This window comes from Periplaneta americana, chromosome 15 (assembly GCF_040183065.1).
Source record: "Periplaneta americana isolate PAMFEO1 chromosome 15, P.americana_PAMFEO1_priV1, whole genome shotgun sequence".
Taxonomy (NCBI): domain Eukaryota; kingdom Metazoa; phylum Arthropoda; class Insecta; order Blattodea; family Blattidae; genus Periplaneta; species Periplaneta americana.
In genome coordinates this window covers 66904802-66929966 of record NC_091131.1, presented here as the reverse complement: position 1 = coordinate 66929966, position 25165 = coordinate 66904802, and the positions used below count along the sequence as shown (strand labels likewise).

The 25165-nt window shown below is 36.6% G+C and overlaps 1 protein-coding gene across 2 annotated transcripts in view; it reads left to right on the top strand.

The window, feature by feature from the left end:
• Nucleotides 1-25165, top strand: part of LOC138715073 (piwi-like protein Siwi) — a 38518-nt gene continuing 13353 nt past the window's right edge. The window contains exons 1-8 of one of the 2 annotated variants that reach the window (XM_069847566.1): nucleotides 1-3723; nucleotides 3992-4097; nucleotides 4498-4662; nucleotides 10893-11104; nucleotides 14492-14644; nucleotides 15711-15914; nucleotides 20514-20666; nucleotides 23600-23851. In XM_069847566.1, the coding sequence (XP_069703667.1) occupies nucleotides 3544-3723; nucleotides 3992-4097; nucleotides 4498-4662; nucleotides 10893-11104; nucleotides 14492-14644; nucleotides 15711-15914; nucleotides 20514-20666; nucleotides 23600-23851 (1425 nt within the window). In that variant the 5' untranslated portion in view covers nucleotides 1-3543. The remainder of the gene's footprint in view (nucleotides 3724-3991; nucleotides 4098-4497; nucleotides 4663-10892; nucleotides 11105-14491; nucleotides 14645-15710; nucleotides 15915-20513; nucleotides 20667-23599; nucleotides 23852-25165) is intronic. The other variant, XM_069847565.1, reaches the window with a different exon arrangement.

Sequence of the window (25165 nt, the reverse complement as noted above, 5' to 3'; positions counted from 1 at the left end):
TGGGAAGATAATATTAAAATGGATTTGAGGGAGGTGGGATATGATGATAGAGACTGGATTAATCTTGCTCAGGATAGGGACCAATGGCGGGCTTATGTGAGGGCGGCAATGAACCTCCGGGTTCCTTAACCCTTTGCAGCATAGTGGTTACTCAGAAGAACCACCGTTTTCTTTCTTTCTAAATTTTATGGCACAGATATTCCACCAAGAAACCATCTCTTGAGTAAACATAGAGGTGCCATCTGTGATTTGAAATTGTGTGCAGAGTTAAAATGTTGAAAAAAATTGAAGCTTTGGTATGATCCATGATATGAAAACATAAAAAATTAATTTGTGCTTCAAAGGGTTAAAAGCCAGTAAGTAATAATAATAATAATAATAGCCATTTAACAATATAACAAACTAGTGCTTATTCTTATCGAGGAAGTAGACGTGACAACGTGATGCGTAGAGTGAACCCTACAGAGCAACAATCGGTCGGCAAAATTATGTTTTAAAAGCACACCGCACGTTATTGTATGATGCCAGCATGTTAAGCATGAGGCCGTGGCGATAATATCCTTTACAATCTTTCGAAATCATTCCATTGTTGATTAAGTTTCCGACTTTCCTCAAGTTTTCAACACCCATAATTTCATTTCATTGTTGTATCAAATATAAACTTTGCAGTTGGAATGAATAAGTATTCAAGTTATGATGTGCTTAGATGTGCGGCTGTAATAAATTGCTAGATTATAATAGTTTTAAGGTATTAAATTTAAATAATATTAAGTTAGGATGTGATATAGAAAACAGATTATAAAAGTAACAAAGTGCTTAGATACCGGTAACATGACACAAAATACTGTATAGTGCATTTTTTCAAGTTGCTAAATATTAAACAGAGAGAGTTATTTCGTAAACAGATCGAGTACTACATCTTCAGTGTTCTGTGATACGACTTCTACTGTATTACAACTAATTACGATAGTGAAAGTGAAATTAATGTCTATCGATGTATTCACATAATGAAAGTAATGACGATGAGTGTGAAAATAAAATACCGGTAAGTAAAATTAGACGTGATGATCCAGCATTCTGGACAATAAACGAAGTAATGAGGACTATTTCACTAGTCAGGGGATGAAACAAAATTTTGAAGATTTCAGATTCAGCAAAAAACAGGATGGTGATCGCTGGAGGTACCGCTACTGTAGGCTAATACATCATTATTGATATCTGAAGTTAGATGAAACTCAATTTCTCGGTCTCGTATCACTTAAATAATCCCCTTAACTAAACATATCGGACGTCAGTCCCGTGTGTGGTGTGGGGCAGAATCGAAGATTGGCACAAAGTTACATTTTTATTTCTGTGTAGCCTACTATTTCCTCTTATTTACTACTTTCATTCTAATATTAATTCAATTCTCTACCTTAATTTTGATTAAATTTCCGTTGAGCGGGAGCATTCTTCTTAATGGCGGCAAAAATGTTAAATAAAACCCTGATTATTGCATGCTACATGCCTTGATCTATATCTCATCTGTGATCTTGGGTAAAACCATTATTGAAGCGGACCACATATACTGTAATCTGATTGGTCATGGATTGGCGGAATCAGACAGAACACGATTTGATTGGCCAATTTTACGAAAATATAGACACTGAATTGTCGTTCTTGCTCTGTCGCCAATTACAGTAAGTTATTTATCCTCTGGTCAGAGACGTAGAAAGTTTGTGCTGGGAAGTAAGGTAAGCCTAATTGTTTCAAATAATATTAAGAAAACCTCTACTCACAGGATGCAGTTATGATTTATTTGAGAGCAAGCCCTTTATTTTAGAAAGTCATTTAGTAGGGTACGGTATACTACAATACGTATTATGGTACAAGTTATGCCATCACTGAGTTTTAGTTGCTATAGCAATATTTTACGGCACTGGTGTGCAATAATGTGGCGTATTTAGCACGATTTTAACTAACGATAAATACTGTTTATAACGCAAAGTGTACAAAAAAGTAACTTTATTTCACGGTGTTCAGAACTGGTCTTCTTTTCATACGCAAAACTGTTTAGAAAACCTCTACTTTTTGTTATGATAGGCTAGTTACTTACAAATGGCTTTTAAGGAACCCGGAGGTTCATTGCCGCCCTCACATAAGCCCGCCATCGTTCCCTATCAAGAGGACTAGATAGAGGTAGATATTCTAGCCTTCTTGCAACACGTTCATTTACAATACTCATTATAACTCAACAATGAATAATTGTCACTGGAGGCTATTATGATTAACCCATTGATTATGTCATAATGACAAAATGTCATAAATCGTTAATATAAAACCAATGTAATGAGAATTATAGTGAAAAAACATTACTGGTATCAGTCGTAAACCTGCACCCCTTTGGTATGCGACTGTTAATATAAATAGCATGATTATTTTGTTAATTGTAAGTTATGTACGACCCTGCAGAGATTACAAAAGAAAGAAAATAAATTAAAGGTTAACATAGATGAACCTAATCTAATAATACAAAGCTGGCATTAATATAGGCTGCTTATGTAGGCCTATGTGATTTATTTAAACTTACCTGTAGGCTTTAACATTCTCGGTCGTTTCGGCTTTATTTTCATTAATGCTGCTCGAAAATCAGGAAGAAAATCATCATCTTTAAAATGATCAGAGCATACTCTGCTTGTATCAAGATTGAATTTATCCTGCCTTTTGCACGCAATTACCCATTTTTTTTTAATTCCTAAATCTTTAGGAATGGTAAAAGAAAGACAACTCTTTATTTTTATCGTTAGAATTGTTGCATACCGCAACAGCACACCATTGACTTGGCATAATGCATTCAAAACAACATAAACAAGAAAAAACACGAGATACTGCTTTGAAGCATTTGAGCTTTGGCGCACTCAGCTATCTTGTGACATCAGAATCGCTCTCCTTTGCCCGTCGATCCCTCGCCAACAAGCTCGATACTAATGCAACCTATGAGCCCTGGTCTCTATCATCATATCCCACTTCCCTAAAATCCATTTTTATATTGTCCTCCCATCTACGTCTCGGCCTCACCAAAGGTATTTTTCCCTCCGGCCTCCCAACTAACACTCTATATGCATTTCTGGATTCACTCATACGTGCTATATGCCCTGCCCATCTCATACGTATGGATTTAATATTCTTAATTATGTCAGGTGAAGAATACAATGCGTGCAGTTCTATGTTGTGTAACTTTCTCCATTCTCCTGTAACTTCTTCCCTCTTGGCCCCAAATATTTTCCTAAGCACCTTATTCTCGAACGCCCTTAGCCTCTGTTACTCTCTCAAAGTGAGAATGAGAGTGATAGTAAAGTAAAAAAAATATATACAGTAAAGCGACAGTTATGCCTAACTTATTGGGTGCAAAAGAAACTGCAGATTAGAGATGATAAATTAAGTCCTTATAGCATGAAATAGACAACGCAAAATTATTGAAGAAATTGCACTGTAATTCAATATGCTATGACTTCATGATATTTTCAAACATAAATATTTCTCTTGTGTTTCACATCTCTAGCGATGATAGTGGAGTTGATGACGGTAAGAGTGATTGTTTTCTGGTCTTCTGTATCTTGTCTTCAGATAATGGATGATCATCCAAAGCCGATAGGACGTACACGTGGACGAGCAGTACGACCTGCCATGCCTCGTAAGCAGGCAGCAAAGCTTGTACCACTCTCAACTGAGAATGAAGAGGCGGTAAGAAGACATTCATGTCTACCCGATCTTTATTTTTCTTTCGTCCTTTCTCATTTCTTTTATTACCAGTACCTTTTTTCGCTTATTTCTTTATTTCTTTCTATCTTTCATATTTTCTATCTATATTCGTCACAGTTGCTACCGTATCGCATTCGTGTAGGTACACACATTTAATTGAACATATTAAAACTCCTAGAACTGCAGAGAATAAAAAAAAGTAATTTGCAATAACGAGTGTTATTTAACAGCTGTTACTCAATGCCGACAGGTGAGCCGCAATGGTTCGAGCACCACAAGTAGTGGCATCGAGAGTTGCAGCGATATTTGCCATGATGTACGCGAGCTGGACAAGCAATTGTCAGGCCTGGAAATTGGTGAGTAATCGTCAAAAACCTTAATTTAGCTCTTACTTGCCCTTTACAAGGCCTATTTTATTCTTCTTTCGACACACATGTAGATCCAAAGTGACGTACTGGACAGGAATGAGTTAAGTGTTTCGTGTTACTTTTTTAATCTGTTAGTGACATTGTATTAACAACGTTGTTACTAAGCATCGATAGAATTGATGATTAAGAAACGAACCCGAGGATTCGCCATGGTATTACCTAACACTCACTTCACAGTTGGGTAAAACTTCTGGAGAGAAAAAAAAGACATGCATAGATAGGCTTATAATAAGCCCAAGTGGAAGTCAAACCTACTCCCCAGTGCAGCCCTATTGTTACTTATAAACTGAACATAACTGAATGGATTGTTCTGCTTCTTAACTTTCAGATCTGAGTAAAGCTGCCGCTCCCCGAACCAGGACACAGGACAGACCACCCCGTGGTGGAAGTGCAGCTGTAAGTGAGCGAGGAAAGATGCGCAAGAATTCACGTGCCAAGGAGTCACTTGAGTCTACGATTTGGACTAAGCCAAATGAGATGCCAAGCAAGCGAGGTAAGATTCATAGCAATTACCAGCTGTTGCAGATATGTATGCCAGATGCCCCATTATGACAGGAAATTCCCGATTTGCTCTATTCCACTCACTTCTGCCTCAGGACAACATTATATTATTATACCGTAAATTAAATGTATGCCACCATTGAATATACAGTAATGTGATCACTGATCATACTTTGACAAGTCTGTATTAACGATGTTTTCGGTAGAAGGAATTGACCCATTGTTAAAAAGATGTTAAAGTTCAATGCCATGAAATATATACGAAGCCTCCAATTCCAAAACTGTCTACATCTATTCTTAACAATATTCAGGAAACGCCAAAAACTGATAACTTTTTTCCTAATTGTTTGCAGTGTTCGTCATATTTGAAGCTTATTTATGGAAAAAAAGAGGGAATTTAGGCACAACATTCATTAGAAAATTGCTAGAGACATTTAGGTAGATGACGAAACCGCCATTATCTCAATTTAAAAAAAAAATGGATTTAGACAGTTTTGGAATTGGACTCTTACATAGTTGTTGACGTAGTACAGAGCAGCAGAATTCCACGTCCTCCATCTTGTCAAAATGGGCTCTGTACACAAAGCAAGTTCAGGATCAATTGTCTTTAACAATCGGATTCGAGATGGCACTTTGAGAAAAATTTTTTTGGTGTTTGATATCAACCTATTTACATCAGGAAATAAACTGCGAATCTTCTCTGCTGTTCTGTTAAAACCATGTGCGAAACACGTTACATTAATCATTTCAGGGAATAACATTTTCCTATTATCACCAGCCTTCTTTATGTATGGGGCTGCATCAGATAAGAAGAGAAGAGCATCGTTGTGTTTTACACTGCCAGGCCAAAGGAAGCTCAAAGAATGTGTAACAATGGTTGTACTGATAGGTTTTTCCAATCCCTCATCTGACAAAAAAAAAAAAAAAATGTTTTAGGTGCTGTATCCTTCTCAGGTTCCATCACTCCAATAATTACCTTGACACCAGTCCTGTCATGGTAATTTTTCTCTTGGCCATACCCCCCCCCCCCCTTGTTTTCTCCCTTGAAATATATTTTACTCTCCTCTCTCTATATCTCCGACTGTTTTAAATGATTTTTTTTAATATTAAAGAAGTAAAGACATTTTTTTTGCTTTACATTTTAATTGTACAACAAGCTTGATTTAAAGTATACACCATGTAGCCCCACCGTAGATGCACACTTGTCTCGATGAATCTTGGAATGTGTATTTGTAGCACTTCTTGTTTTTCAACAACTATTTTATGTAATTCTGGATTCCAGTGTGCAGAGAGAGAGGTGGTGAATTTTTGTTTATGAACATCAAACAAAATACATTATGAACAGCAAGAGATGATCTAATGTTTGTACAGATCTCCGCATACAAAAAACTTAAGCACCTATATGCCGTATGGCTCTGTACAGACAAAATGTTCTTTTCCCCATACGATTAATTAAGAAGGTTGTAGGTTCCCATATGATGTATGCCCCTGTATGGCCTCCATAACAGCACTGCTTGACACTATGTTTTTCCTGCTGTATGTGGTTTCATAAAGGCCTTTCGTTTATTACTTTGTTGCAAATGTGTTGAATTATATTTTCGTAGGATACAGACAAGTATTTTTTTCCTTAGCATTGATTTGCTTGGAACAGGTCCCTCTGTAATTTTACAAAAAGTTTGTAAGGGCTGATTTTCTAACTTCCAAAAAGGAATACTAGCATCAATCAATGTTTTACACAATAGTAGAAAGGTGTAAGAAAAACATGTATTTTCTTGAGGGGAATTGGAGAGAGTGCTTTTGAGGTTTTAAAAAATGAAAAAAATGTTGGATTTTGAGAAAATTGAACAAATATGAGAATATATTGTGCTGCGTATAAAATAACAGCCTACGCCATGATCTTTAAAATGACACCAGAATTAGCTCTATAGCTATAATAGCTGTGTGGAGTAACTTTGTGCCGTGTATTAAAATTAAATGAGAAAGAAATAATGTCTTCTCTAGGGAATACTTTGTGCCACATATAGGTATTATATTGCTGTGCAGACAGTAGGGGATTTAGGTAATACTGGTATACATAATGAATTGATAATTATAGTGATGATGATAATAATAATAATAATAATAATAATAATAATAATAATAATAATAATAATAGTAGGCCCTAATAATAATAAACACAGTAAGTATAAGAGTATTATACGAAAATCATTTCATAAGTCATGGCAACTATATTATATCAGCCAATAAAGCTGCAGGAATAGAAATTAACTATACATGCGATTGAAGGTCACTGGAATGTGCTTCGCAATGCTAGTACCAAATTGGGTCCGGATACAGGAGGCAATGGGTAAGGGAAATTGAAAGATGCGTAAATAGAAGTCTTTGTTTTATTATGTATGAAAGGAAACAAAGTACATTACTCATATGCTCATGTCTAGGTTTCATCAATTGCAATAATTCGATTCAACATGTAATTTCCTTCACGTTGGAACTGCTCCAGATGGACAGAGCATGTCTTGTATCAAGTCCATTTTTACACCTCTGTTAACTGATGTTGCACCCATGTGCAACAGTTCGATGAAGCAATGCACTATCACCCAGTGCTTCTCGTAGTTAGAATTTTTCACGTATGACCACTGCTCAGCTTTACTTACATCCATCTTGGAGCATAGCCTCTAGAATACTAACTTTTTTGCGTGTGCTGTCAACTAGTCACCAATGCACACAGACGCAATCTGGCGGTGGCATCCCATACAATGTATAACAGGTTTTCAAACGTATATACTGAACTACCACATTTTCTGTTATTCGGAAGGTATAACATAGTTGCCATGGCTTATGAAATGACCCTCGTACAATGTTTTCACTAAGACACAGGGTTAATCTTTTCACAGATACTCGAATTCGGTTTATCCATAACTGTTGTTCTGCTTGTGAATGGCTCATATTGTCTGTTTTTCTCATTAAACATATGCATAATGTAATGAATTAAATACCCATAATAAATTGACACATGGAGAAGAATGGAGCGTGTGAAGTGGACAGACAGAATAAGAAACGAAGTTGTGTTGGAAAGGGTGGATGAAGAAAGAATGATGCTGAAACTGATCAGAAAGAGAAAAAGGAATTGGTTGGGTCACTGGCTGAGAAGAAACTGCTTACTGAAGGATGCACTGGAAGGAATGGTGAACGGAAGAAGAGTTCGCGGCAGAGAAGAAATTAGATGATAGACGACATTAAGATATGTGGATCATATGCGGGGACTATGAGAAAGGCAGAAAATAGGAAAGATTGAAGAATGCTAGGTTTGCAGTGAAAGACCTGTCCATGGGCAGAACACTTATGCAAGTATGTATGTGATAAATTGACAGCGATATTTACGTTACCATGTTTTTGTTGTGAAAAATGAAACCAATATTTTAGACTTATCATAAGATTATAAGTGGGATGGTTGATGTATTTTCTGTGAAAAATTAAACCTAAACTTTTAGACTTACCATAAGGTTATCAGTGGAATAATTGATGTGGCTTTGCGAAGTGTGGCTCAGTTGCAGATACTGTGAAGTTGCAAGTCTACCATACCATTAAATTTACTTCTATATTCGTTCTTTAAGAATATCAGAGCAGAAAATGTACTCTCGCACAAATATGATGATGAAAAGGCCATTAAGTGTTATACTGCAATTCGGGAAACATCATGATATATTGGTGGTGCATGCAACCAAGATTGCAACAGAAAAGTTGAAGGAAACACAAATTTTGAGGTTGAATCAGAAAATAATAATAATAATAATAATAATAATAATTCGGAATATAAACTTTATACATGCTTTCACGTGTGATATAGTGTTAAAAGTTGAGTAATCAAGATGTAAAATAATAATTTATAATAATTCTAAAATGCTGAAAGGATAATACTCTTAATTTTAATAATCAGTGAAGACGTTTTCTGTACATTCAAAGATGTTGTTGGCCTGGGTAACTTGAGTGTGCTTAAATGCGACAGGATCATGTAAGTAGATTTACTGGTATGTAAAAGAACTTCTGTGGGACAAAATTCCGGCACACCGGTGATGCTGATATGCAGTGGTGTATACTGGTTAAAGGATTTGGGCTACCGCTGACCCTATTATTACACAAAATATATCTAACAATTACTTTAATTTTAATTACTATGGTAAAACTAATAATACAAAATTATTACATTATGTTATATTATAAACTTTTTCTTTTGTAATTTCCTTGGGCTACCGCCGGTAGCCCGCAAAATACGCCCCTGCTGATATAACCTCGGCAATTGCGAGCGTCGTTAAATAAACCATATTTTTTTTTCAAAGATGTTGGACGGGAGTTCATCATCATGCATTGCTAAAAAGCCACTGAAAGTGGGAAATGAATCGAATTCATTATTGATAACTCAGCGAGACTACAGTTTAATTTCCTTATCGTTGCTCCAATCTTATTCTGAACGGTGAACACAAGAGTTGTACCCTGATGCTTAGAATGTAAGAAACTAAAAATATCGAATAGATACCGGTATGCAAGACTTGCAAAACAAGGTACCGGTATGTCTCTCAAGTGAACTCATTCCTTTTCAACTCTGTCTCTCAAAAGTGTAAGATAAAAAATATTCCAGCAAGCTGATAAAAACAGAGAACATAAGTTAAGGAAATTTAGTTAAAATACGTTTGAAAACACACCTTGGTTCCGCGAATCCCCTTTCAAATCACTTGCTGATCACAGGTTGGAAATCGCCGACTCTACCACTTTCATAACTTGTATACGTATAAGGTGCGCCTTATCTTTCCAATAGTCCTTTAGGGCCATATTCATAGACATTCTTAGCGCGGGCTTCCGGTAGATGATCAGTGAACAAACGTTTTTCGTATTTATAAACCAGTGTTGGCGATATGATATGATATGAATCCTGTACAAGTAATCACTTGATAGTCGGGGCTAGTTTAGCACGCTCGTAGCGCGGGCTGGCGAAATGTCTATGCATAGCACCCTTAGTTCTTTCATTTCTCTTTGTCAATCAACTATGTACTCATTTGTTGTCCGCACATTTAACATGTGCAAATCATTTTAATATTTTTTGTACTGGTAGCGGTACTAATTATAATAAAAACTGAAAAGTAAATATCCAGATTGAGACACCACTGAAATTTAGAGGGTAGGTGCGTTCTCTGCTGATCTGGAACAGCGCTTGGGAGCGGGTTCAATTCCCGTTTGAGTTGGTTATTTGGTTCGGTTTTTTCCTAGGTTTTCCTCAGCTCTAAGGCAAATGCCAGATAATCGCATGGAGAATCCTCGGCTTCATCTCGCCATCACCAATTCTTACTTACTTACAAATGGCGTTTAAAAAACCTGTTGATAGCCGCCCTCATATAAGTCCACTATCAGTCCCTATCCTGAACAAGATTAGTCCAGTCCCTAACATCATATCCCACCTCCCTCAAATTCATTTTAATATCCTCCCATCTACGTTTTTGTCTCCCCAAAGGTCATTTTCCCTCAGGTCTTCCACCTAACACACTATATGCATTTTTGGATTCACCCTTATGTGCTACATCAGGACTGGGAAACAGTCTGTCTCAGAGACTTTTTATAAGTCGAAAATATTCGTGGTAATAATATTGCAATGTGATATGACAGAAAATTAATTCTTTATTTGTATAAAGTTTGATAAGTTGTAGGCTGAAATTATATAACACAGTATTTTAATATAAATTCCAACTTATCTGAAATCAAACCTCAATATGACCATAAAAAAACCCTCAGAGAGCTTAGCCTTTCCTCTTACCTTAGTTGCTGTTATGAAGACTGCTCTATTCACAAAGTTTCTCGCCCCTGTGCTACATGCCCTGCCCATCTCAAACGTTTGGATCTTATGTTCCTATGGTATGTTATGTGAAGAATACGATGCTTGCAGTTCTGCGTTGTGTAAGTTTCTCCATTCTCCTGTAAGTTTATCCCTCTTAGCTCCAATTCTACTGATGTTAAATAACATAATTAGTAGTTGGTACAGCGTCGTTAAATAACCGACAAAAAGTACATTCAGATTTTCCTTCACTGCGTTTTTAATTACATTTCATTTTTCAATTTCTTCTATTACTACGACAAATTTTAATTCTGTTGCTTGCTCTCTGTCTAAATCTCTTGAAGATACCCATATTTTTGCTGCTTGTGTTAAAACTGAAATGAGTTAATATTTTCTTACAGGAAATACAGGGCAGAGCGTGCGTCTGCATGCCAACTACTTTCGCCTGCTTACTGTGACTAATTGGCAGCTCTACCAGTACCGTGTTGACTTTGATCCTGAGGAGGATCGCAATGTAGTGAAGAGACGTATGCTGCACGACTGTAAAGGGGCACTTGGAGGATTCCTCTTTGATGGCACTGTGTTGTTTACCTCTACCAAATACAACCCTGATGTAAGTGTATTACATACAAGAATCTAGTATAGAAACACACAAAGCTTGTATATGGAGTGAGTGAGTGAGTAAGTAGTATTTGTAATGGGGACAGGATAAGTTAACCAAGTAAACTTGATATTCATAAATATTCTCTGTGCACAGAAGAATTCTCATTACGATTAACATTTAATTTTCTGTCAGAAGTCACTTTGAAATAACATGATATGATATGATTTATTGTCACTCAACCGTTTGGTCCTGCTGGCCCTTCACAATCCTGTATTCAGGCCAGCATTCCCATTCTTATACTACTTACATAAATTATAAATTTAGTGGACAACCCATGCATTTATCATCCTTTATTCAACACTGTGTCTTTCCGTGTCCATTCTTTTCTCTTATCACTTCATCAGTTTCGTACTTTAATCATCTGACACTATTTATCATCCTAAAACCAATCTAAATCTAATTCCCCCATCCCTAACACTTCGTTTACAATTAAGTTCAGTCTCTATTTTCATTTTGGAAAACGTATTATATGTCTTTCACGTGTTAAATTTTATGTTACCTTGTTAACATGTTTCGGCCTGCTATTGGCCATCTTCAGAACTGGTTGTTGCTGGTCTTGGCGCCTTTTGTTTTGTTTCCTGTGGGATGTGTTTGTGTAGTGCAATGTAGAGTCAAAGAGTGTGTGTGTTCTTAAATTGAGTTGTGTGTTGAGAATTTCATTTGGATGTGTTTTTGTGTGTTTGTATATTTCGTATTGTTCTAGTGTGTTTAGTTTCTGGCTTTTTGGTTGGATGTGTAGAATTTCCATGTCTGTGTTGATGTCTCTGTATGTATGGTTAGCATTTGTGATGTGTTCTGCATATGTGGAAGTGTTTTGTAATTTTGTTATGGCTGTGACATGTTCTTTGTAACGTGTTTGAAATGATCTGCCTATCTGTCCTATGTAGAAGTTGTTGCAGGTGTTACATTTGAGTTTGTATACGCCTGTGTGGTTGCATTTGTTTGTTTGTGTTGTATGTGTGTTGAGATGTTTTTGTATTGTTCTGTATGCGATGTTGTAATTTAATTTCTTGAATGAGGTTGCAATCTTGTGTGTGTTTTTGTTTTCGTATGTTAGTGTAATGTATTTTTTGTGTTCTTGTGTTTGTGTTGTATTCTTATGTTTTTTATGATTATATTTTGTCTTTCGTATTATGTTGGCTATTATGTTGGGGTTGTATCCGTTTTCTTGTGCTATGTATTTGGTTGCGTTTAGCTCTTCTTTATAATGATGTTGGTTCATTGGTAGGTTGAGTAGTCTGTGTACCATTGTTCGGAATGCAGCTTGTTTGTGTTGTATTGGGTGATTGGATGTGTTGTGTATGTGTGTTGTTGTTGTTGCTACATTTTTAAAACTACTGCCGCTGAGAGACAGAGATGGGGAGTGTAGTTGTGACAACGCCACGCTCACATGTTACTGGTGCTCGCGAAACATCAGGAGGTTTGAGCGTGACTGTAAACACTTCACTATGTGGTGTCATCTGAGCGGCTAACCTAAACACTTCACTAACACAATCAGAAGAATAACACGCAATCTAATGCCAACACAACCACTCTTAAATCTAAATACTTCACTAACACAATCAGAAGAATAACACGCAATCCAACATCAACACAATCACTTTTAAATCTAAACACTTCACTAACACAATCAGAAGAATAATATGCAATCTAACTTCTACAGAGAAACTATATTGGGCTGCTGAACATGCAGGAGACGGTCTTCTGAATGTTGCATGGTCTTTGTGATGGTCACATGCCACCTAGTCCACCTACATTACGTAAGCAATAGCTCTGTGGTTAGATAGAAGTACCGTAAATTAATTTGTAAAATTTATATTTTTGTGAATCAGCCCCAAGGTTCTGATGCCTCACAGGTTAGTAATATCTTCAAGTACCTAATATTAATTTCTGTCGTCCAAATATTTTTCTGCCTGTCAGTTTTCCATAAACCATTATACTGTACACTACTTCAGTGTGTGTGTATGTGTGTATATATTTTTCAGTTTTCCTAATCTCCTCAGCATTTGCTTACATAATGTAAGTTGACTGGCATGAAGACCATGTAACACATGTCAAACTATCCCCTGCACACTTGGCAATCCAGTTCAGTCTCTCTATATATACAACTGGTACTGGTATATAAAAGAAATATGACAAAATATTTGCATAATAATATGCATAGGTGTGTAATGATATAACATTCATTATACATAGAGTGACCAGACGTAGTCCTGGTTTTGAACCTATTATTTCATTGTCCCGAGAAAATGTCCTAAATATCCCCCCTTTTTTTTTCATGTGAAATTCCTGGCGTTCGGGAAAGTTACCTCTGGAGAAATAGAAATATTTAAATCTGCGAATTTTTCTATAATTATATGATACTGTATTGTAAAATTGTTAATAAAAATGTTAGTTTTCTGTTTAGGGTATGTAAAATTTCAACACTGGTGTTGATTCTGTCTAAACCATCCATCCTACAGTATGTGCAAAATGGTGTTTACTTTATAATGTTGTTATTGCGTGAATATTGCTCACACTTTATGCTTTGGCGGAAATAAATGTGTACCATTAAATGGAATGTTGATTCTCAACGCACATAGGCTGCTGCCCAAATATCGTCAATTATCATTTCAAATTTTAACAGTTTGCTAACAGAAATAAAAAATGTAAAGCGCACAAAACATTTCTCAATATCTGTTCAAAATTCTCTTCTCACTTCTATCAAACTAATCATCTCCTTTTCCCTCTAATGTGAGTTCCTCAACTTTCAGTGTAAATGTAAGCAGTGAATGTATTGTCATTATTTTCTATAACTAATTATATTGCCTGTTTATTATTCATTTTTCCAATTTCTCTCTCAATTTAAACTGTAAGTTTACACATTTTAAATGTGTGATTGTAATTTACTTACTCTATTGTACAGGCCTACTGCCCCATAGGATGAGCAGTCGTGCCCTTTGGGGCCTTGAGTGCAATAAAAATAAGAAGAAAAAACATAATAATCCAATGTCAGAAACAGCAACATCAAATAAGAAAGCAAACTTTTTTTTTAAATAATTCCTCGGATGAATGAACAGAAAGTGATGACCGACAAAGGGATACTTATTTTTCTTGAAGTACTGTAATTATTATTTTATGCCTTTAATATAAAAATTAAAATTAAAAATGTAAAAGAAAGCGCAATATTAAATATATTTTGCTGTTAATAAAATTATTCACCAAAGGATACTAGATAGCACACTTTATAATATGATAGCAAATTTTATTGCAGTAGGTCTAAGCCAAAATCCAAACTATCTGGTCATCCTAGCAGCAGATATATTGAAATATTTAATCATAATGTGTTTAATGCAGCCTTTAGTGATCTTCTCGACACGACCATCAGATAAACAAAAGATACGCATAACAATCCGATGTGTGGGTGTACTGGAGTTTGGGGATTACCACTATGTGCACTTTTTCAACTTGCTGGTGCGCCTCTGCCTGGACAAACTCAAACTGCAACTGGTGAGTAACTCCGGACTTGTGACTGAAGTTATATTTTTGAGTTTCTTATGTTTTGAAAATCAAAATACCACTATTTGGAACAAGGTACAGCCAATATTTTGTTTCTGATGCCATAAGCTTTCTTGTGTGAAATTTCAATCACATAAGAGAAAGTTAGCTCTTCTCTGAAAATGATTACTGACACATGTTAAAGTAAATCCTGACTTTTTAGCTATATCAGCAAGTAACTGTATTGTAGTGAGAAACAGTAATTTGCCAATCACACGTACTTTCTCAATATATAGATATTTATGCAGGATGTGTTAAAAATTGCACCAAATTTATTATTATTATTATTGCAGTGATCTGTAATTTTGTCCCATCATTGCCCTACGTGTTCCTCTTTAAAATGATGACGATGATGATGATAACATCCCAGATTTCCCCTCCCCAATGGTGGTTATTTGTCATTAATCCAAAGCGTCCCATCTAGGAGGGGTATACTGTAATTCTAGATTCGTCTATGGTGCATCATGGTAGGCAGTCTACAGCATACCAGTATGATGATACTGAAAATTAATGGAGAAATGTGAAATCCCGCTAAGGGAAACTGAAAACGTGAAAACCTATTATCGAACACCATCTTCCTCTGTCACTAATTCCACTTAGATCCACTGGGATTCAAACCTGGGTTCTGGAAAGCCAATGTTCTAGCTGTTCGGCTAATGGTGCACTGATTTGTATAATCTAAATTATCAAAATATTACCAGTAAAATGATTCTAAAATTTCCAAATAAAGGAAAGAAAAAAAAAAGACTTTAATTTACAAGAAAGAATTGAATGAAAACTCTGTGACAGTAAAGGATATGCATGCAGAAAACGGGCATTTGCGTGCGAAAATAGGGACATAAATTTTTTACAGCTTCACTTCGTGTATAATGAGAAAATAAGAAGAACACTGGTATGGTTATTGTCTTTAACATTTTCAAATTGGTATTTGTGACTTTCCATGTTGTCATTTGTAGGCAAGTGTCGAATGTGAAATTTAAGTTTTGGCCTAAGTATATTATTGTACTTCATTGTTTAGGTGGGACGACACTATTATGATTCATTGGCCCGCATTAATGTTGATAAGCACCGCCTGGAGCTATGGCCTGGTTATGTGACATCCATTCGTCAGCATGAGTCGGAACTGCTGCTGTGCACTGAGGTCATACACAAGGTCATGCGCCAGGACACTGTCTATACATTGCTCACTGAATGCTATGGGCGCAATGCAGGAGACTATCAGGTAAATGATATGTTCGATTAATTGGTTATATTTTTTTCTCTGAGGAAGTCTCAAAGGTTTTCTCCATAGTCTAAGGCTTATTATGCCGACTTCCTTATTGTGGGATGATTATTTTGAAGTTCTTGGGACCGCATTTCTGTGACTACATGATTCACTGCTTGGTGTCATCTTATCCATTCAGCTATGGCATCCAGAACTGATGGAGTCTCCCTGTTTATATTCCACATCCTCTTCAGGTCGATGGTATCTGTCCGAAAATCGCGTACTACATTCTGCTACACCCTATATTGACCTGAAGATCGCAGCACCGTAATGCCGAAAGTTACCCATTAATTCTGCGAAAATCTCGGGCCCGCTCATTTCACGATCAGACATGCTAACCGTTATTCCACAGCAGTGCACATTTCATTAGGTTAGTTTGTATTATAAATTTGAGGTGAGTTGTTTTAGATCTGATTTATATTTTCGAGATTTGAACACGAGATCCCGTTGCAGGCCTGAAGAAATGTCTCGCTGCAAAGCAGAAAACTTGAGCAAGAAATGGCATGAGAATTATTTCTTTTGTTTTTAATTCACGGAACTGAAAGTCTTGAACGCCGAGGTGACTTTGAACAGTAATGTAGCGCCTTTCTAAATTAAATGCTGTACCCAATTGCGAAAAAACTGAACTAATTTATTGACAACTTAAACAGTTCAAAGTCACCCCACTTTACGGTATCAGAAAGTCAAAAGGAGGATAGCAATGGCAAAGGAAGCTTTTAATAGAAAAAGGAGCATCTTCCGCGGACCTCTGGAAAAATAACTAAGGAAGAAACTAGTGAAATGCTTTGTGTGGCATTATATGAGGCAGAAACATGGACGTTACGACGAAGTGTAGAGAAGAGACTAGAAGCATTTGAAATATGAATATGGAGAACAAGAGATGCCATGTCTCATTAACCAAGCAACGATTTCTTTCTTTGTCTGGTAACTGGAAGGCTACTTGCACTGAATGATGGGGGGCATTGTCAAGCACTATTACAGAAGCAAGTGGCAAGTTTGAAGTTACTCGCTCCCTCAACTACATATTTCTCGAAGCTGGTGGAGTTCTTCTGTCTGTGGTAGTCATCACCTTTATAAATGAGAAGACAATCATCAAGAAATCCAGTTTAGAAACCTATATCTACTATTATAAGCCTTTTGGACTTGTTTCCTTCTAACATCTTTTCCTTTCTGCCACCATTCTTGGAAAGTCATATCGGTGTCTATCCACGACTCATATAGATAAAATATTTGAAGAGTCTACTGCAAGAATGATGGATGTCATTTGGAATACATTTTGCAGGAGAAGCAATTGAAAGTTTGAAATGCTTAGCTCTTAAAGCTTAACTGTGATTTTCTGATCATTACTTGACAGTGACTATCAGTGTTAATGCCATATAACTCTCTATGTACATTCTATATGTCTTAAGCTATGCATTGATAGTTTTGGTTCATTTTCGACAAGAAAGTGACATCCATCGTTCTTGCAGTGGACTCTTCATTTGTCTTTGCTCTGCACTAAAGCATTTAACTTTTGTGACAATCCTGCAATGCCAATCAATAATGTTCTGTCATCCTCGAATAAGTCTTCGATCCTGTAATCACTTCCGCAGAAATCCCATGTTCTTTAGCATAGTATTAAAAAGCTTTACAACCTTTTGCTATCTCTCTTCCCATTAAACACAAACTGTGACATTGCACAAAGGCAGAGATTTAATAAAAGATCTGTACAAACTATGGAGCGGTAATGTTTTTGAACGGTTGTTACTGAATGTTATCTCAGGTCGGCATATTGCAGGCATAGGTCACAAGGTTACCTTCCCCTAACCCCACTTCTCCACTCTCAGAACTTGCTACGTTACTAAACGTGGCCTATCAATACTTCACTTGTGGAGGACACTGTGGTAAGGAATTTAATTGCTCTTAAAATTTATTGTCCTCGGCAAATTGAAATTTCGAACTTTGAATCTAATGGCAACCATGGTAAATCCACTTCACTCGTCTACCAGTACTCACTTAAATGAAGAATTACAGTGTTCATTTCTTTTTAATAATTGCTATAAGTTATTCTTGTGTGGAATTGTAAACATGATTTTGTTCGAGTTAAATACATACGTATAATTTTTTTTTGGACACACGTAAAACCTGGTGAGCTATTCAGCTTCGAAGTACTCCCCTCCATTGCTCACAATGCCGTAGTCACTTCTGGAAACAGCCCTGGTAGGTCTTTTCCTGAATGGAGTTTAGTTTTTTCTGCAAATTTTCCTTAATGTCGTCAATCATCTGAAATCATTATCTTTTCAAAGTGGATTTAAGTTTGGGAAATAAGAAGTCCAGATCAAGTGAGTAGGGTGGATGAGGAAACAAAATTGTGTTTGTTTTGCCAGAAAGTCACAAATCAGCAGCAATGTGTGTGCTGGAATATTGTCGTGATGGAGGAACTAGATGTTTCCCCATAACTCAGGTCTTTTTCTCCTAACATTTTTCTTAGATGTTTCAGGACATGGAGATAATACCAACAATTCTCAATATTTGTCCCTCAAGTAAGAATAATTCATGATTCACAATGAACCTTCAAAATGACTTTTTTCGGTTATTCTAGAACTTTTCCCAACCCATTGTGAGGATTACACACATGTTATCCATAAACCCAGGTTTCATTGACGGTTATAATTCCATTCATAAAGTTTTCATTTTCGTTACTGCTGTCCAAAAGTTCCTGACAGCAACACAACTGTCACTCTGATCCTGTGTCATAGTAAGTCGTGGAATAAACTTTGCAGTCATCTGATGCATTTCTAATTTTGTCGTGAGAATGCCAAGACATGATACTATTGATATGTGTAATCTTCTGCTATTTCCCGAACTGTGAAACGACAATAGAATACATGATTTCACGAATTTGTGCAATATGAGTGTCATCAGATGACGTTGATGACTGGTTTAAACACGAGTCAACATCTGTTGACTGCCAGCTTTCCTTGAATTGCTTAAACCACTCATAGTACCAAATATGGCTCATGCACTGATACCTCCATACTGGTTGGATGATCGTCCACCTCTGCTTCGGCATGTGGACGTGAGGCCAGCAGCTGGCTGGTCAGTCTTGGCCCTTCATGGGTTGTAGTACCATGGATTTACTTTTTTACTGATCACCATAAAACTATTTTCATAATTTCTTGAGTCACAGTAAATGTTTTTGTACATTCGAGAGAAATTCACTGTTCATGATCTGCTTAAGAAAATCCGCCATCTCGAAAATTGCAAAGACCGAAACATAGCAGGATGACGTGACGAAAAGATTATAGAGGAAAGATGTCACTGGGTAGCACTACTTGCTGGCATTGTTATGATGTCATGTTGGCACACTAATGCAAACATTCCAGAAACTTTTTACCTCGTTTGCATTTATAATCAATTAATTATTCTTCCAAGTATTAAGCATTTTGACCTGTTAGGTGTGTGTGTGTGTGTGTGTGTGTGTGTGTGTGTGTGTGTGTGTGTGCGCGCGCGCGAGGGTGCAGGTGTGAATGCGCATGTGCGTGTGTGCACTAATTATTATTTATCTATCCATTCTATGCAACACAAAACCTTCCCACTCTCGATGAAGTGGGAAATGTTGTTTTCTAATGCCAGGCATTTGACAATAAAGTCATTTGACCTCTTGCACTCCAATATTTTTCAAAGATTTTGAGGTGTTCCGAATCCATTTCTTGGTTTGAGTTGCACAATGGGCAGTGAGGGGACTGATATAGTTAAATGGCAAGTTGTAGCCGATTTAAGTGAACACCATATTTTAACGTTTTGGTGGCTACTTCATTCACACACAACCCCCAGAATGTCTGGAGGACCACACCTGCTGTTGGTCGACGGGTCCATTGGACCTAGCTGGGAGATCTTGTTGATCACCAGCTTTCCCTCCTTAAGCCACTGGAGGACGATTTTAGTGCCATAGCAGATCAGCACTAGGAACAGAAAAGTAGATAGAGGAGGAAGGAAAGGGAAATGAACCCCTAGGCCTTGAATGCTCTAATGCCGTCGGGGTCGAAGAAAGTAAGAGTTCAGGCAGAGGACTGGATAGGAAAGGGTAAAGAGGGAATTAGGTATTGAATAGAGGAAAATTATACCAAATTCAGTCATTAACTCATCAAGCTGACCAGTGCTAATTGATGAGTAGCCCTTCCCTTCAATTCAGCTTGTAAATTATGCTTACTAACAGCTGCACCACGGGAAGGTAGGGATGGGACATTGGGTATTTGCCCAGGTTGGTTCCTTAAAGCCTTCAATGGGAAGGATTAATGGCTCTCCCCCCTGTATCCGACAGATACCCTTTGGAAATGTACACACTAATTCCTTCTCAGTCGCATTCATTCCATAACAGTAAAAGGCCAATAGCTCTTGAACGTAACCTGTCTTCTGACAAATGCTCTGTACAGATTTGAAATACTTATTTTGAGCTCAAAGTCATGGACTATCCTGCATGACTGTTAACATTTTCACGAGAATCTTTATTGATGTGAAAGATCTCTGTAAAGTCTAAAAACGGGAAATTGTAAGCCTGTGACTTGTGTGTTGCAGAAACTTTTCAAGCAAGCAGTTCTGGGGACCATTGTGCTCACGGACTACAACAACAAAACATACTGTGTAGATGATGTCGACTTCTCTGTGACACCAGCCTCCTCATTCGAGCGCGATGGAGTTCAGATTACATACATGGAATACTTCTTACAGGTTTGAATACATTCTCGATAAAATTGTTTTTGAGCCATATTCAAATCAAGTAGCTGGTCTCATATGAAACGCCTGTTGTATTACAGATGGTAATAGAATTTAAATCTGAGTTCTAAGTTTCACAAAAATTACAAGATATGGAATGTCACAATATTCTCAGTAACAGTCACTTACATACACATGGAGTCTGGTAATGTCGAATTCTGTTTTCTTGATGTAGAACACTTAAAAGAATTTTATTACTCCTGGTAATAAGATAGCAGGTGATAGTGAGCAGAGATTAATTTTGATTTGGATGAGAAACTGGAGGTGGAGTTCTCTCGTTCTTTAAGAGGATTCCTTAATATGCATTAAATCTACTGTATGGAACACTCTGTTTTACTTACCGTACATTCAGAAAGAAGTTTGGTTTTATATCCAGTGCATTCATGAACCTAATTTCCAAAAGCAAAGAAGTTTTTTTCCTACATGCGGGGAATAGATTTCTCATCTAGCGGACGAAACCACTGTGCACCACATGAAAGCATAATAGGCAGCAGATAGGTGAGCGAATAGCACGTCACTCATAGATTAAATCTCACAACATGGAAGTAATATGATGCAGTCTGGCAGGCAAACAGCTGTTTTGCACGTGTTATTCATATCCTGTACACTCATTCTTGACCCCACATCTTGTATAAGTATAGTACAGTCAGTTGAGTTCAGATGGCTTGTATCATGTTAGAACAGCGAGTTTCAATAAATGATAATCTAAATGGTAAATGCTCTTAGAATGGAAACAATTAATACAAATTATCCATCAACTGAATGAACTTACATTTATACTGACGGTTCTCTCTCAGACGAGATTGAAGGAACTGGTGCAAGTGGAACTTGTCAGTTCTTCTCTTTTTACAAGAAAGTAGGTGAACACACCACAAATTTTGATAGTGAAATCGAAGCAATTTATACTTCTTTACAAAACATATTTATGTGGTTACAACACTACAAGCAAATTGTTAGGCCTATATCATCTGATTCTAAGGCTGCGATTCAGGTAAAAACATCTGTTGCATGTTCAAAAATGGAACAAATTAAAGGAAATTCATAACATGATGAAACAAAAAATTTAGGTAAAAATAACTATTTACAATGAATTCCAGCACTTATCTATCTGTTTGTCTGTCTGTTTATTTATTTATTCTGGTGTAGTTAAGGCCATCAGGCCTTCTCTTCCACAGCACCAGAAATACAAATACAATAATAGAAATAAAATTACACTATAAACAAAGTAAAGCCACACAAAAATATACACAGGTTGCAGTCACACAAACTTTAAATGAGTGATTAAGTATCGTAGTATAGGATAAATGGAAAATAAAAAGAGAGCTGACATATTAGCAAAAAGGATTAATCATTTATTATCAAATAACCCATAAGTTTTCATATGAATCTATAAACTAATTACAAAAAAGAAAATAGCTTGCAATTATTATAATATTAAATTAATCCGTGAAAATGATAATTATAACTAGAGGAAAATTTTATTCTCAAGGATTCTGGATTGAAATAACAACCACACCAAACTGTCCCCTATGCCATCAGGAAGTATAGATGGATATATATATATATATATATATATATATATATATATATATATATATATATATATATATAGACACATACACACAAACACGGTGATTCCAAAAGGACTATACAGCTTTGTAAGCTTATAGAAATTTATTTAGAAAACTTATGAAGCTGGTTGCAATGCCATCTGATAGCAAAACCCATCAAGTTTTCACTGACATAGCTTTGTAGTACCTAGTTCTGTCACCACGTGCGCTAACGTAGTTCATTTAAAAATGACTGCTTTCACAGGTGCAGAGTGAGCTCGCTGTGTGTTTTTGTTTGAAGAAACAAAATCTGCGACAATGGTTCAGTGTAGATTTCATACCCAGTATGGCAAGGATCCTCCTACCAGGGCAACAATTTATTCTTGGCACCGTACTTTTGTTGAGACTGGCTTTTCTATTACCCATGCCAAATCTCCCGGACGTCCACGTGTGGCTGATGCTGTGGTCGAACAAGTGAGGGAAAGCTTTGTTTGAAGTCCTAGAAAATCAAGGCGGCGTGCTTCTTGTGAGACTGGGATTCCACAACCAACCGTTTGGCGCATTTTAAGGAGACGTTTGCACTTAAAACCATACCGATTTATGTTGGTGCAACATATTAGAGATGAAGATAAGATGGGTCGACGGGATTTCTGTGTAGAAATGCTTGGTAAGATTGAAGAAGATGAGACGTTATTGAACCACATGACCTTTAGCGACAAGTCGACATTCCACGTCTCTGGTAAAGGAAATACCCATAACCTGGCCACCTCGGTCCCCCGACTTGACACCGCTTGATTTCTTCTTATGAGGGTTCCTTAAAGATCAAGTGTACATTCCACCCTTACCTGCCAATCTTGCTGAGCTCAGAAACCAAATCACCACTGCATTTGAGTTAGTGACGCTGGATATGCTGCAGCGAGTTTGGCAAGAAATTGAGTTCAGGTGGTATGTCTGCTGCATAGGAGACCAGAGTAGTTCTATCCACTATACCACAGATGGTGTTATGAAGATTATCTGCATGACGAATTTCAATTCACCCTCGATTATCAATTAGAAAGCCACATACCCCTCTTCCTTTGAAATGACAAGTGAACCACATGTTAAAAACTTTGATTTTGACCCTAACCAGAATCCAGCAACTTTTTTCTTGAGATGGTTGTACTTTGATACCCTAGTCCTAGTATGTGGCATGTTGCAGGTTTAGATATAAAATTGTTCTTTGATTAATTTTATAGCTTCTACTTCGAAACTAGCCAGCCAGGTAATTTTCCAATATTAACACAATGAACATAAAATTTTTATGGACGCATGAAGTAGTGTTCTTGTGGCTCACTTCAGAAGTACGAGCTGAAGATAAAGCACAGCATGCAGCCCATGCTGGTGACTATGCCCAAGCAACGTGAACGCCGCCGAGGTCAAAGCACTCCAATCTACCTGGTGCCCGAGCTCTGCCGTATGACAGGACTCTCGGAGGTCATGAGAACCAACTTCACTCTCATGAAGGACCTGGCAGACTGCACACGGCTTGGGCCATCACAGCGCATGGAGCGACTACAGCACTTCAACAGGCGTCTGCATTCCAACAGCTTGGTAATTCATCTGAACTACTGAATCTTAATTAAATGCTTCAAAAACTAATCATATGCACTTTCTGATTGCAGTGTATACTTACTGATTGTGATTGTAATTTGTATGAAAATACTTTACAACCTACTGGCTTTTATCAATTTTAACATATGATACAATGGTGGCTGTTAGCATTTAATTAAAGTTCTTAAAATGTATTCACATATTTATCCAATATGTTAATTACAGTAGAACGCCTAAAGCCTAGTTTATTCGTACTAATGGAGGCGGAGCCATTTTATATAACATGTTTTTCGACAATCCATGGTTACTATTTTCAGTGCACTAACAACTACTGTACTTAATACCTTCAGAATCGCAAAGATGAATAAATGCGGAATTAGTTGTCATTTCTCATTTAGCCATAATAGGTTTCACAGTTCTAGGAGTAGGAGCTAGGTGGAACAAAAAATAGGTACTGGTACTTAAAGAAAGAATAACTTTCACTTGATGGGAGCAATGTATGCCTACTGACTGCTACTGAACACAAAATAAGTGAGCTGGGGGTGTGGAAAGTAGATTTATCTACCTATTGCATTCCTTAAAGGACATTCGCTTTTATTTGTAGTCTTACTTTTGGATTACAACAAGACGATAGCTATCTCATTGACATGCATTAACAGATCTCGGAACATAAGATGCAGCTATATTTTAGACAGTATATTTTTAAGAAAAAAGTGCATGTTACGGTCCAAAAAATACGGTAAGTATTTTTACTTTACCATTTCAGTTAAGCGGAGTTTTACTATAGTAAATTTTGAATGAGAACAAAATCTGTCACAAAGTAAAAATAGGCAGGTAGATACTATGTTGAAAATGAACTCTGCAAGCAACCTCTCACTCTCCCCTTTCCCTTTTTTATTTAGTGTTAATTTTATTGTTCTGCAGATACTTTGTATTGCCATCATTTTTCTAAAGATACATCGCTGTATAGGTAATTGAAGTGTCTTCACTGGTTCAATAATCTTGTTTTCTGCTTTGACTGTACTGGTACTTGTTTTTCTACATAATGCCATTACTTTACTTCTTAGAAGAACTATTAATATTGTTTTGTCTTACATGTTATTACTTATTACCTTGCATTTTAGAAGGTATTTTAAAATGTTATTTTCTATGTTCGTTAATACCGCTACATTAAAAATATTCACTTGTAGCTTATCTTCATTCCCTGCAGGTCTGTCATCAATCTATGCAAGTGCATATTTTTATTGATACATATTTTGTATATTATATATTATTATTATTATTATTATTATTATTATTATTATTATTATTATT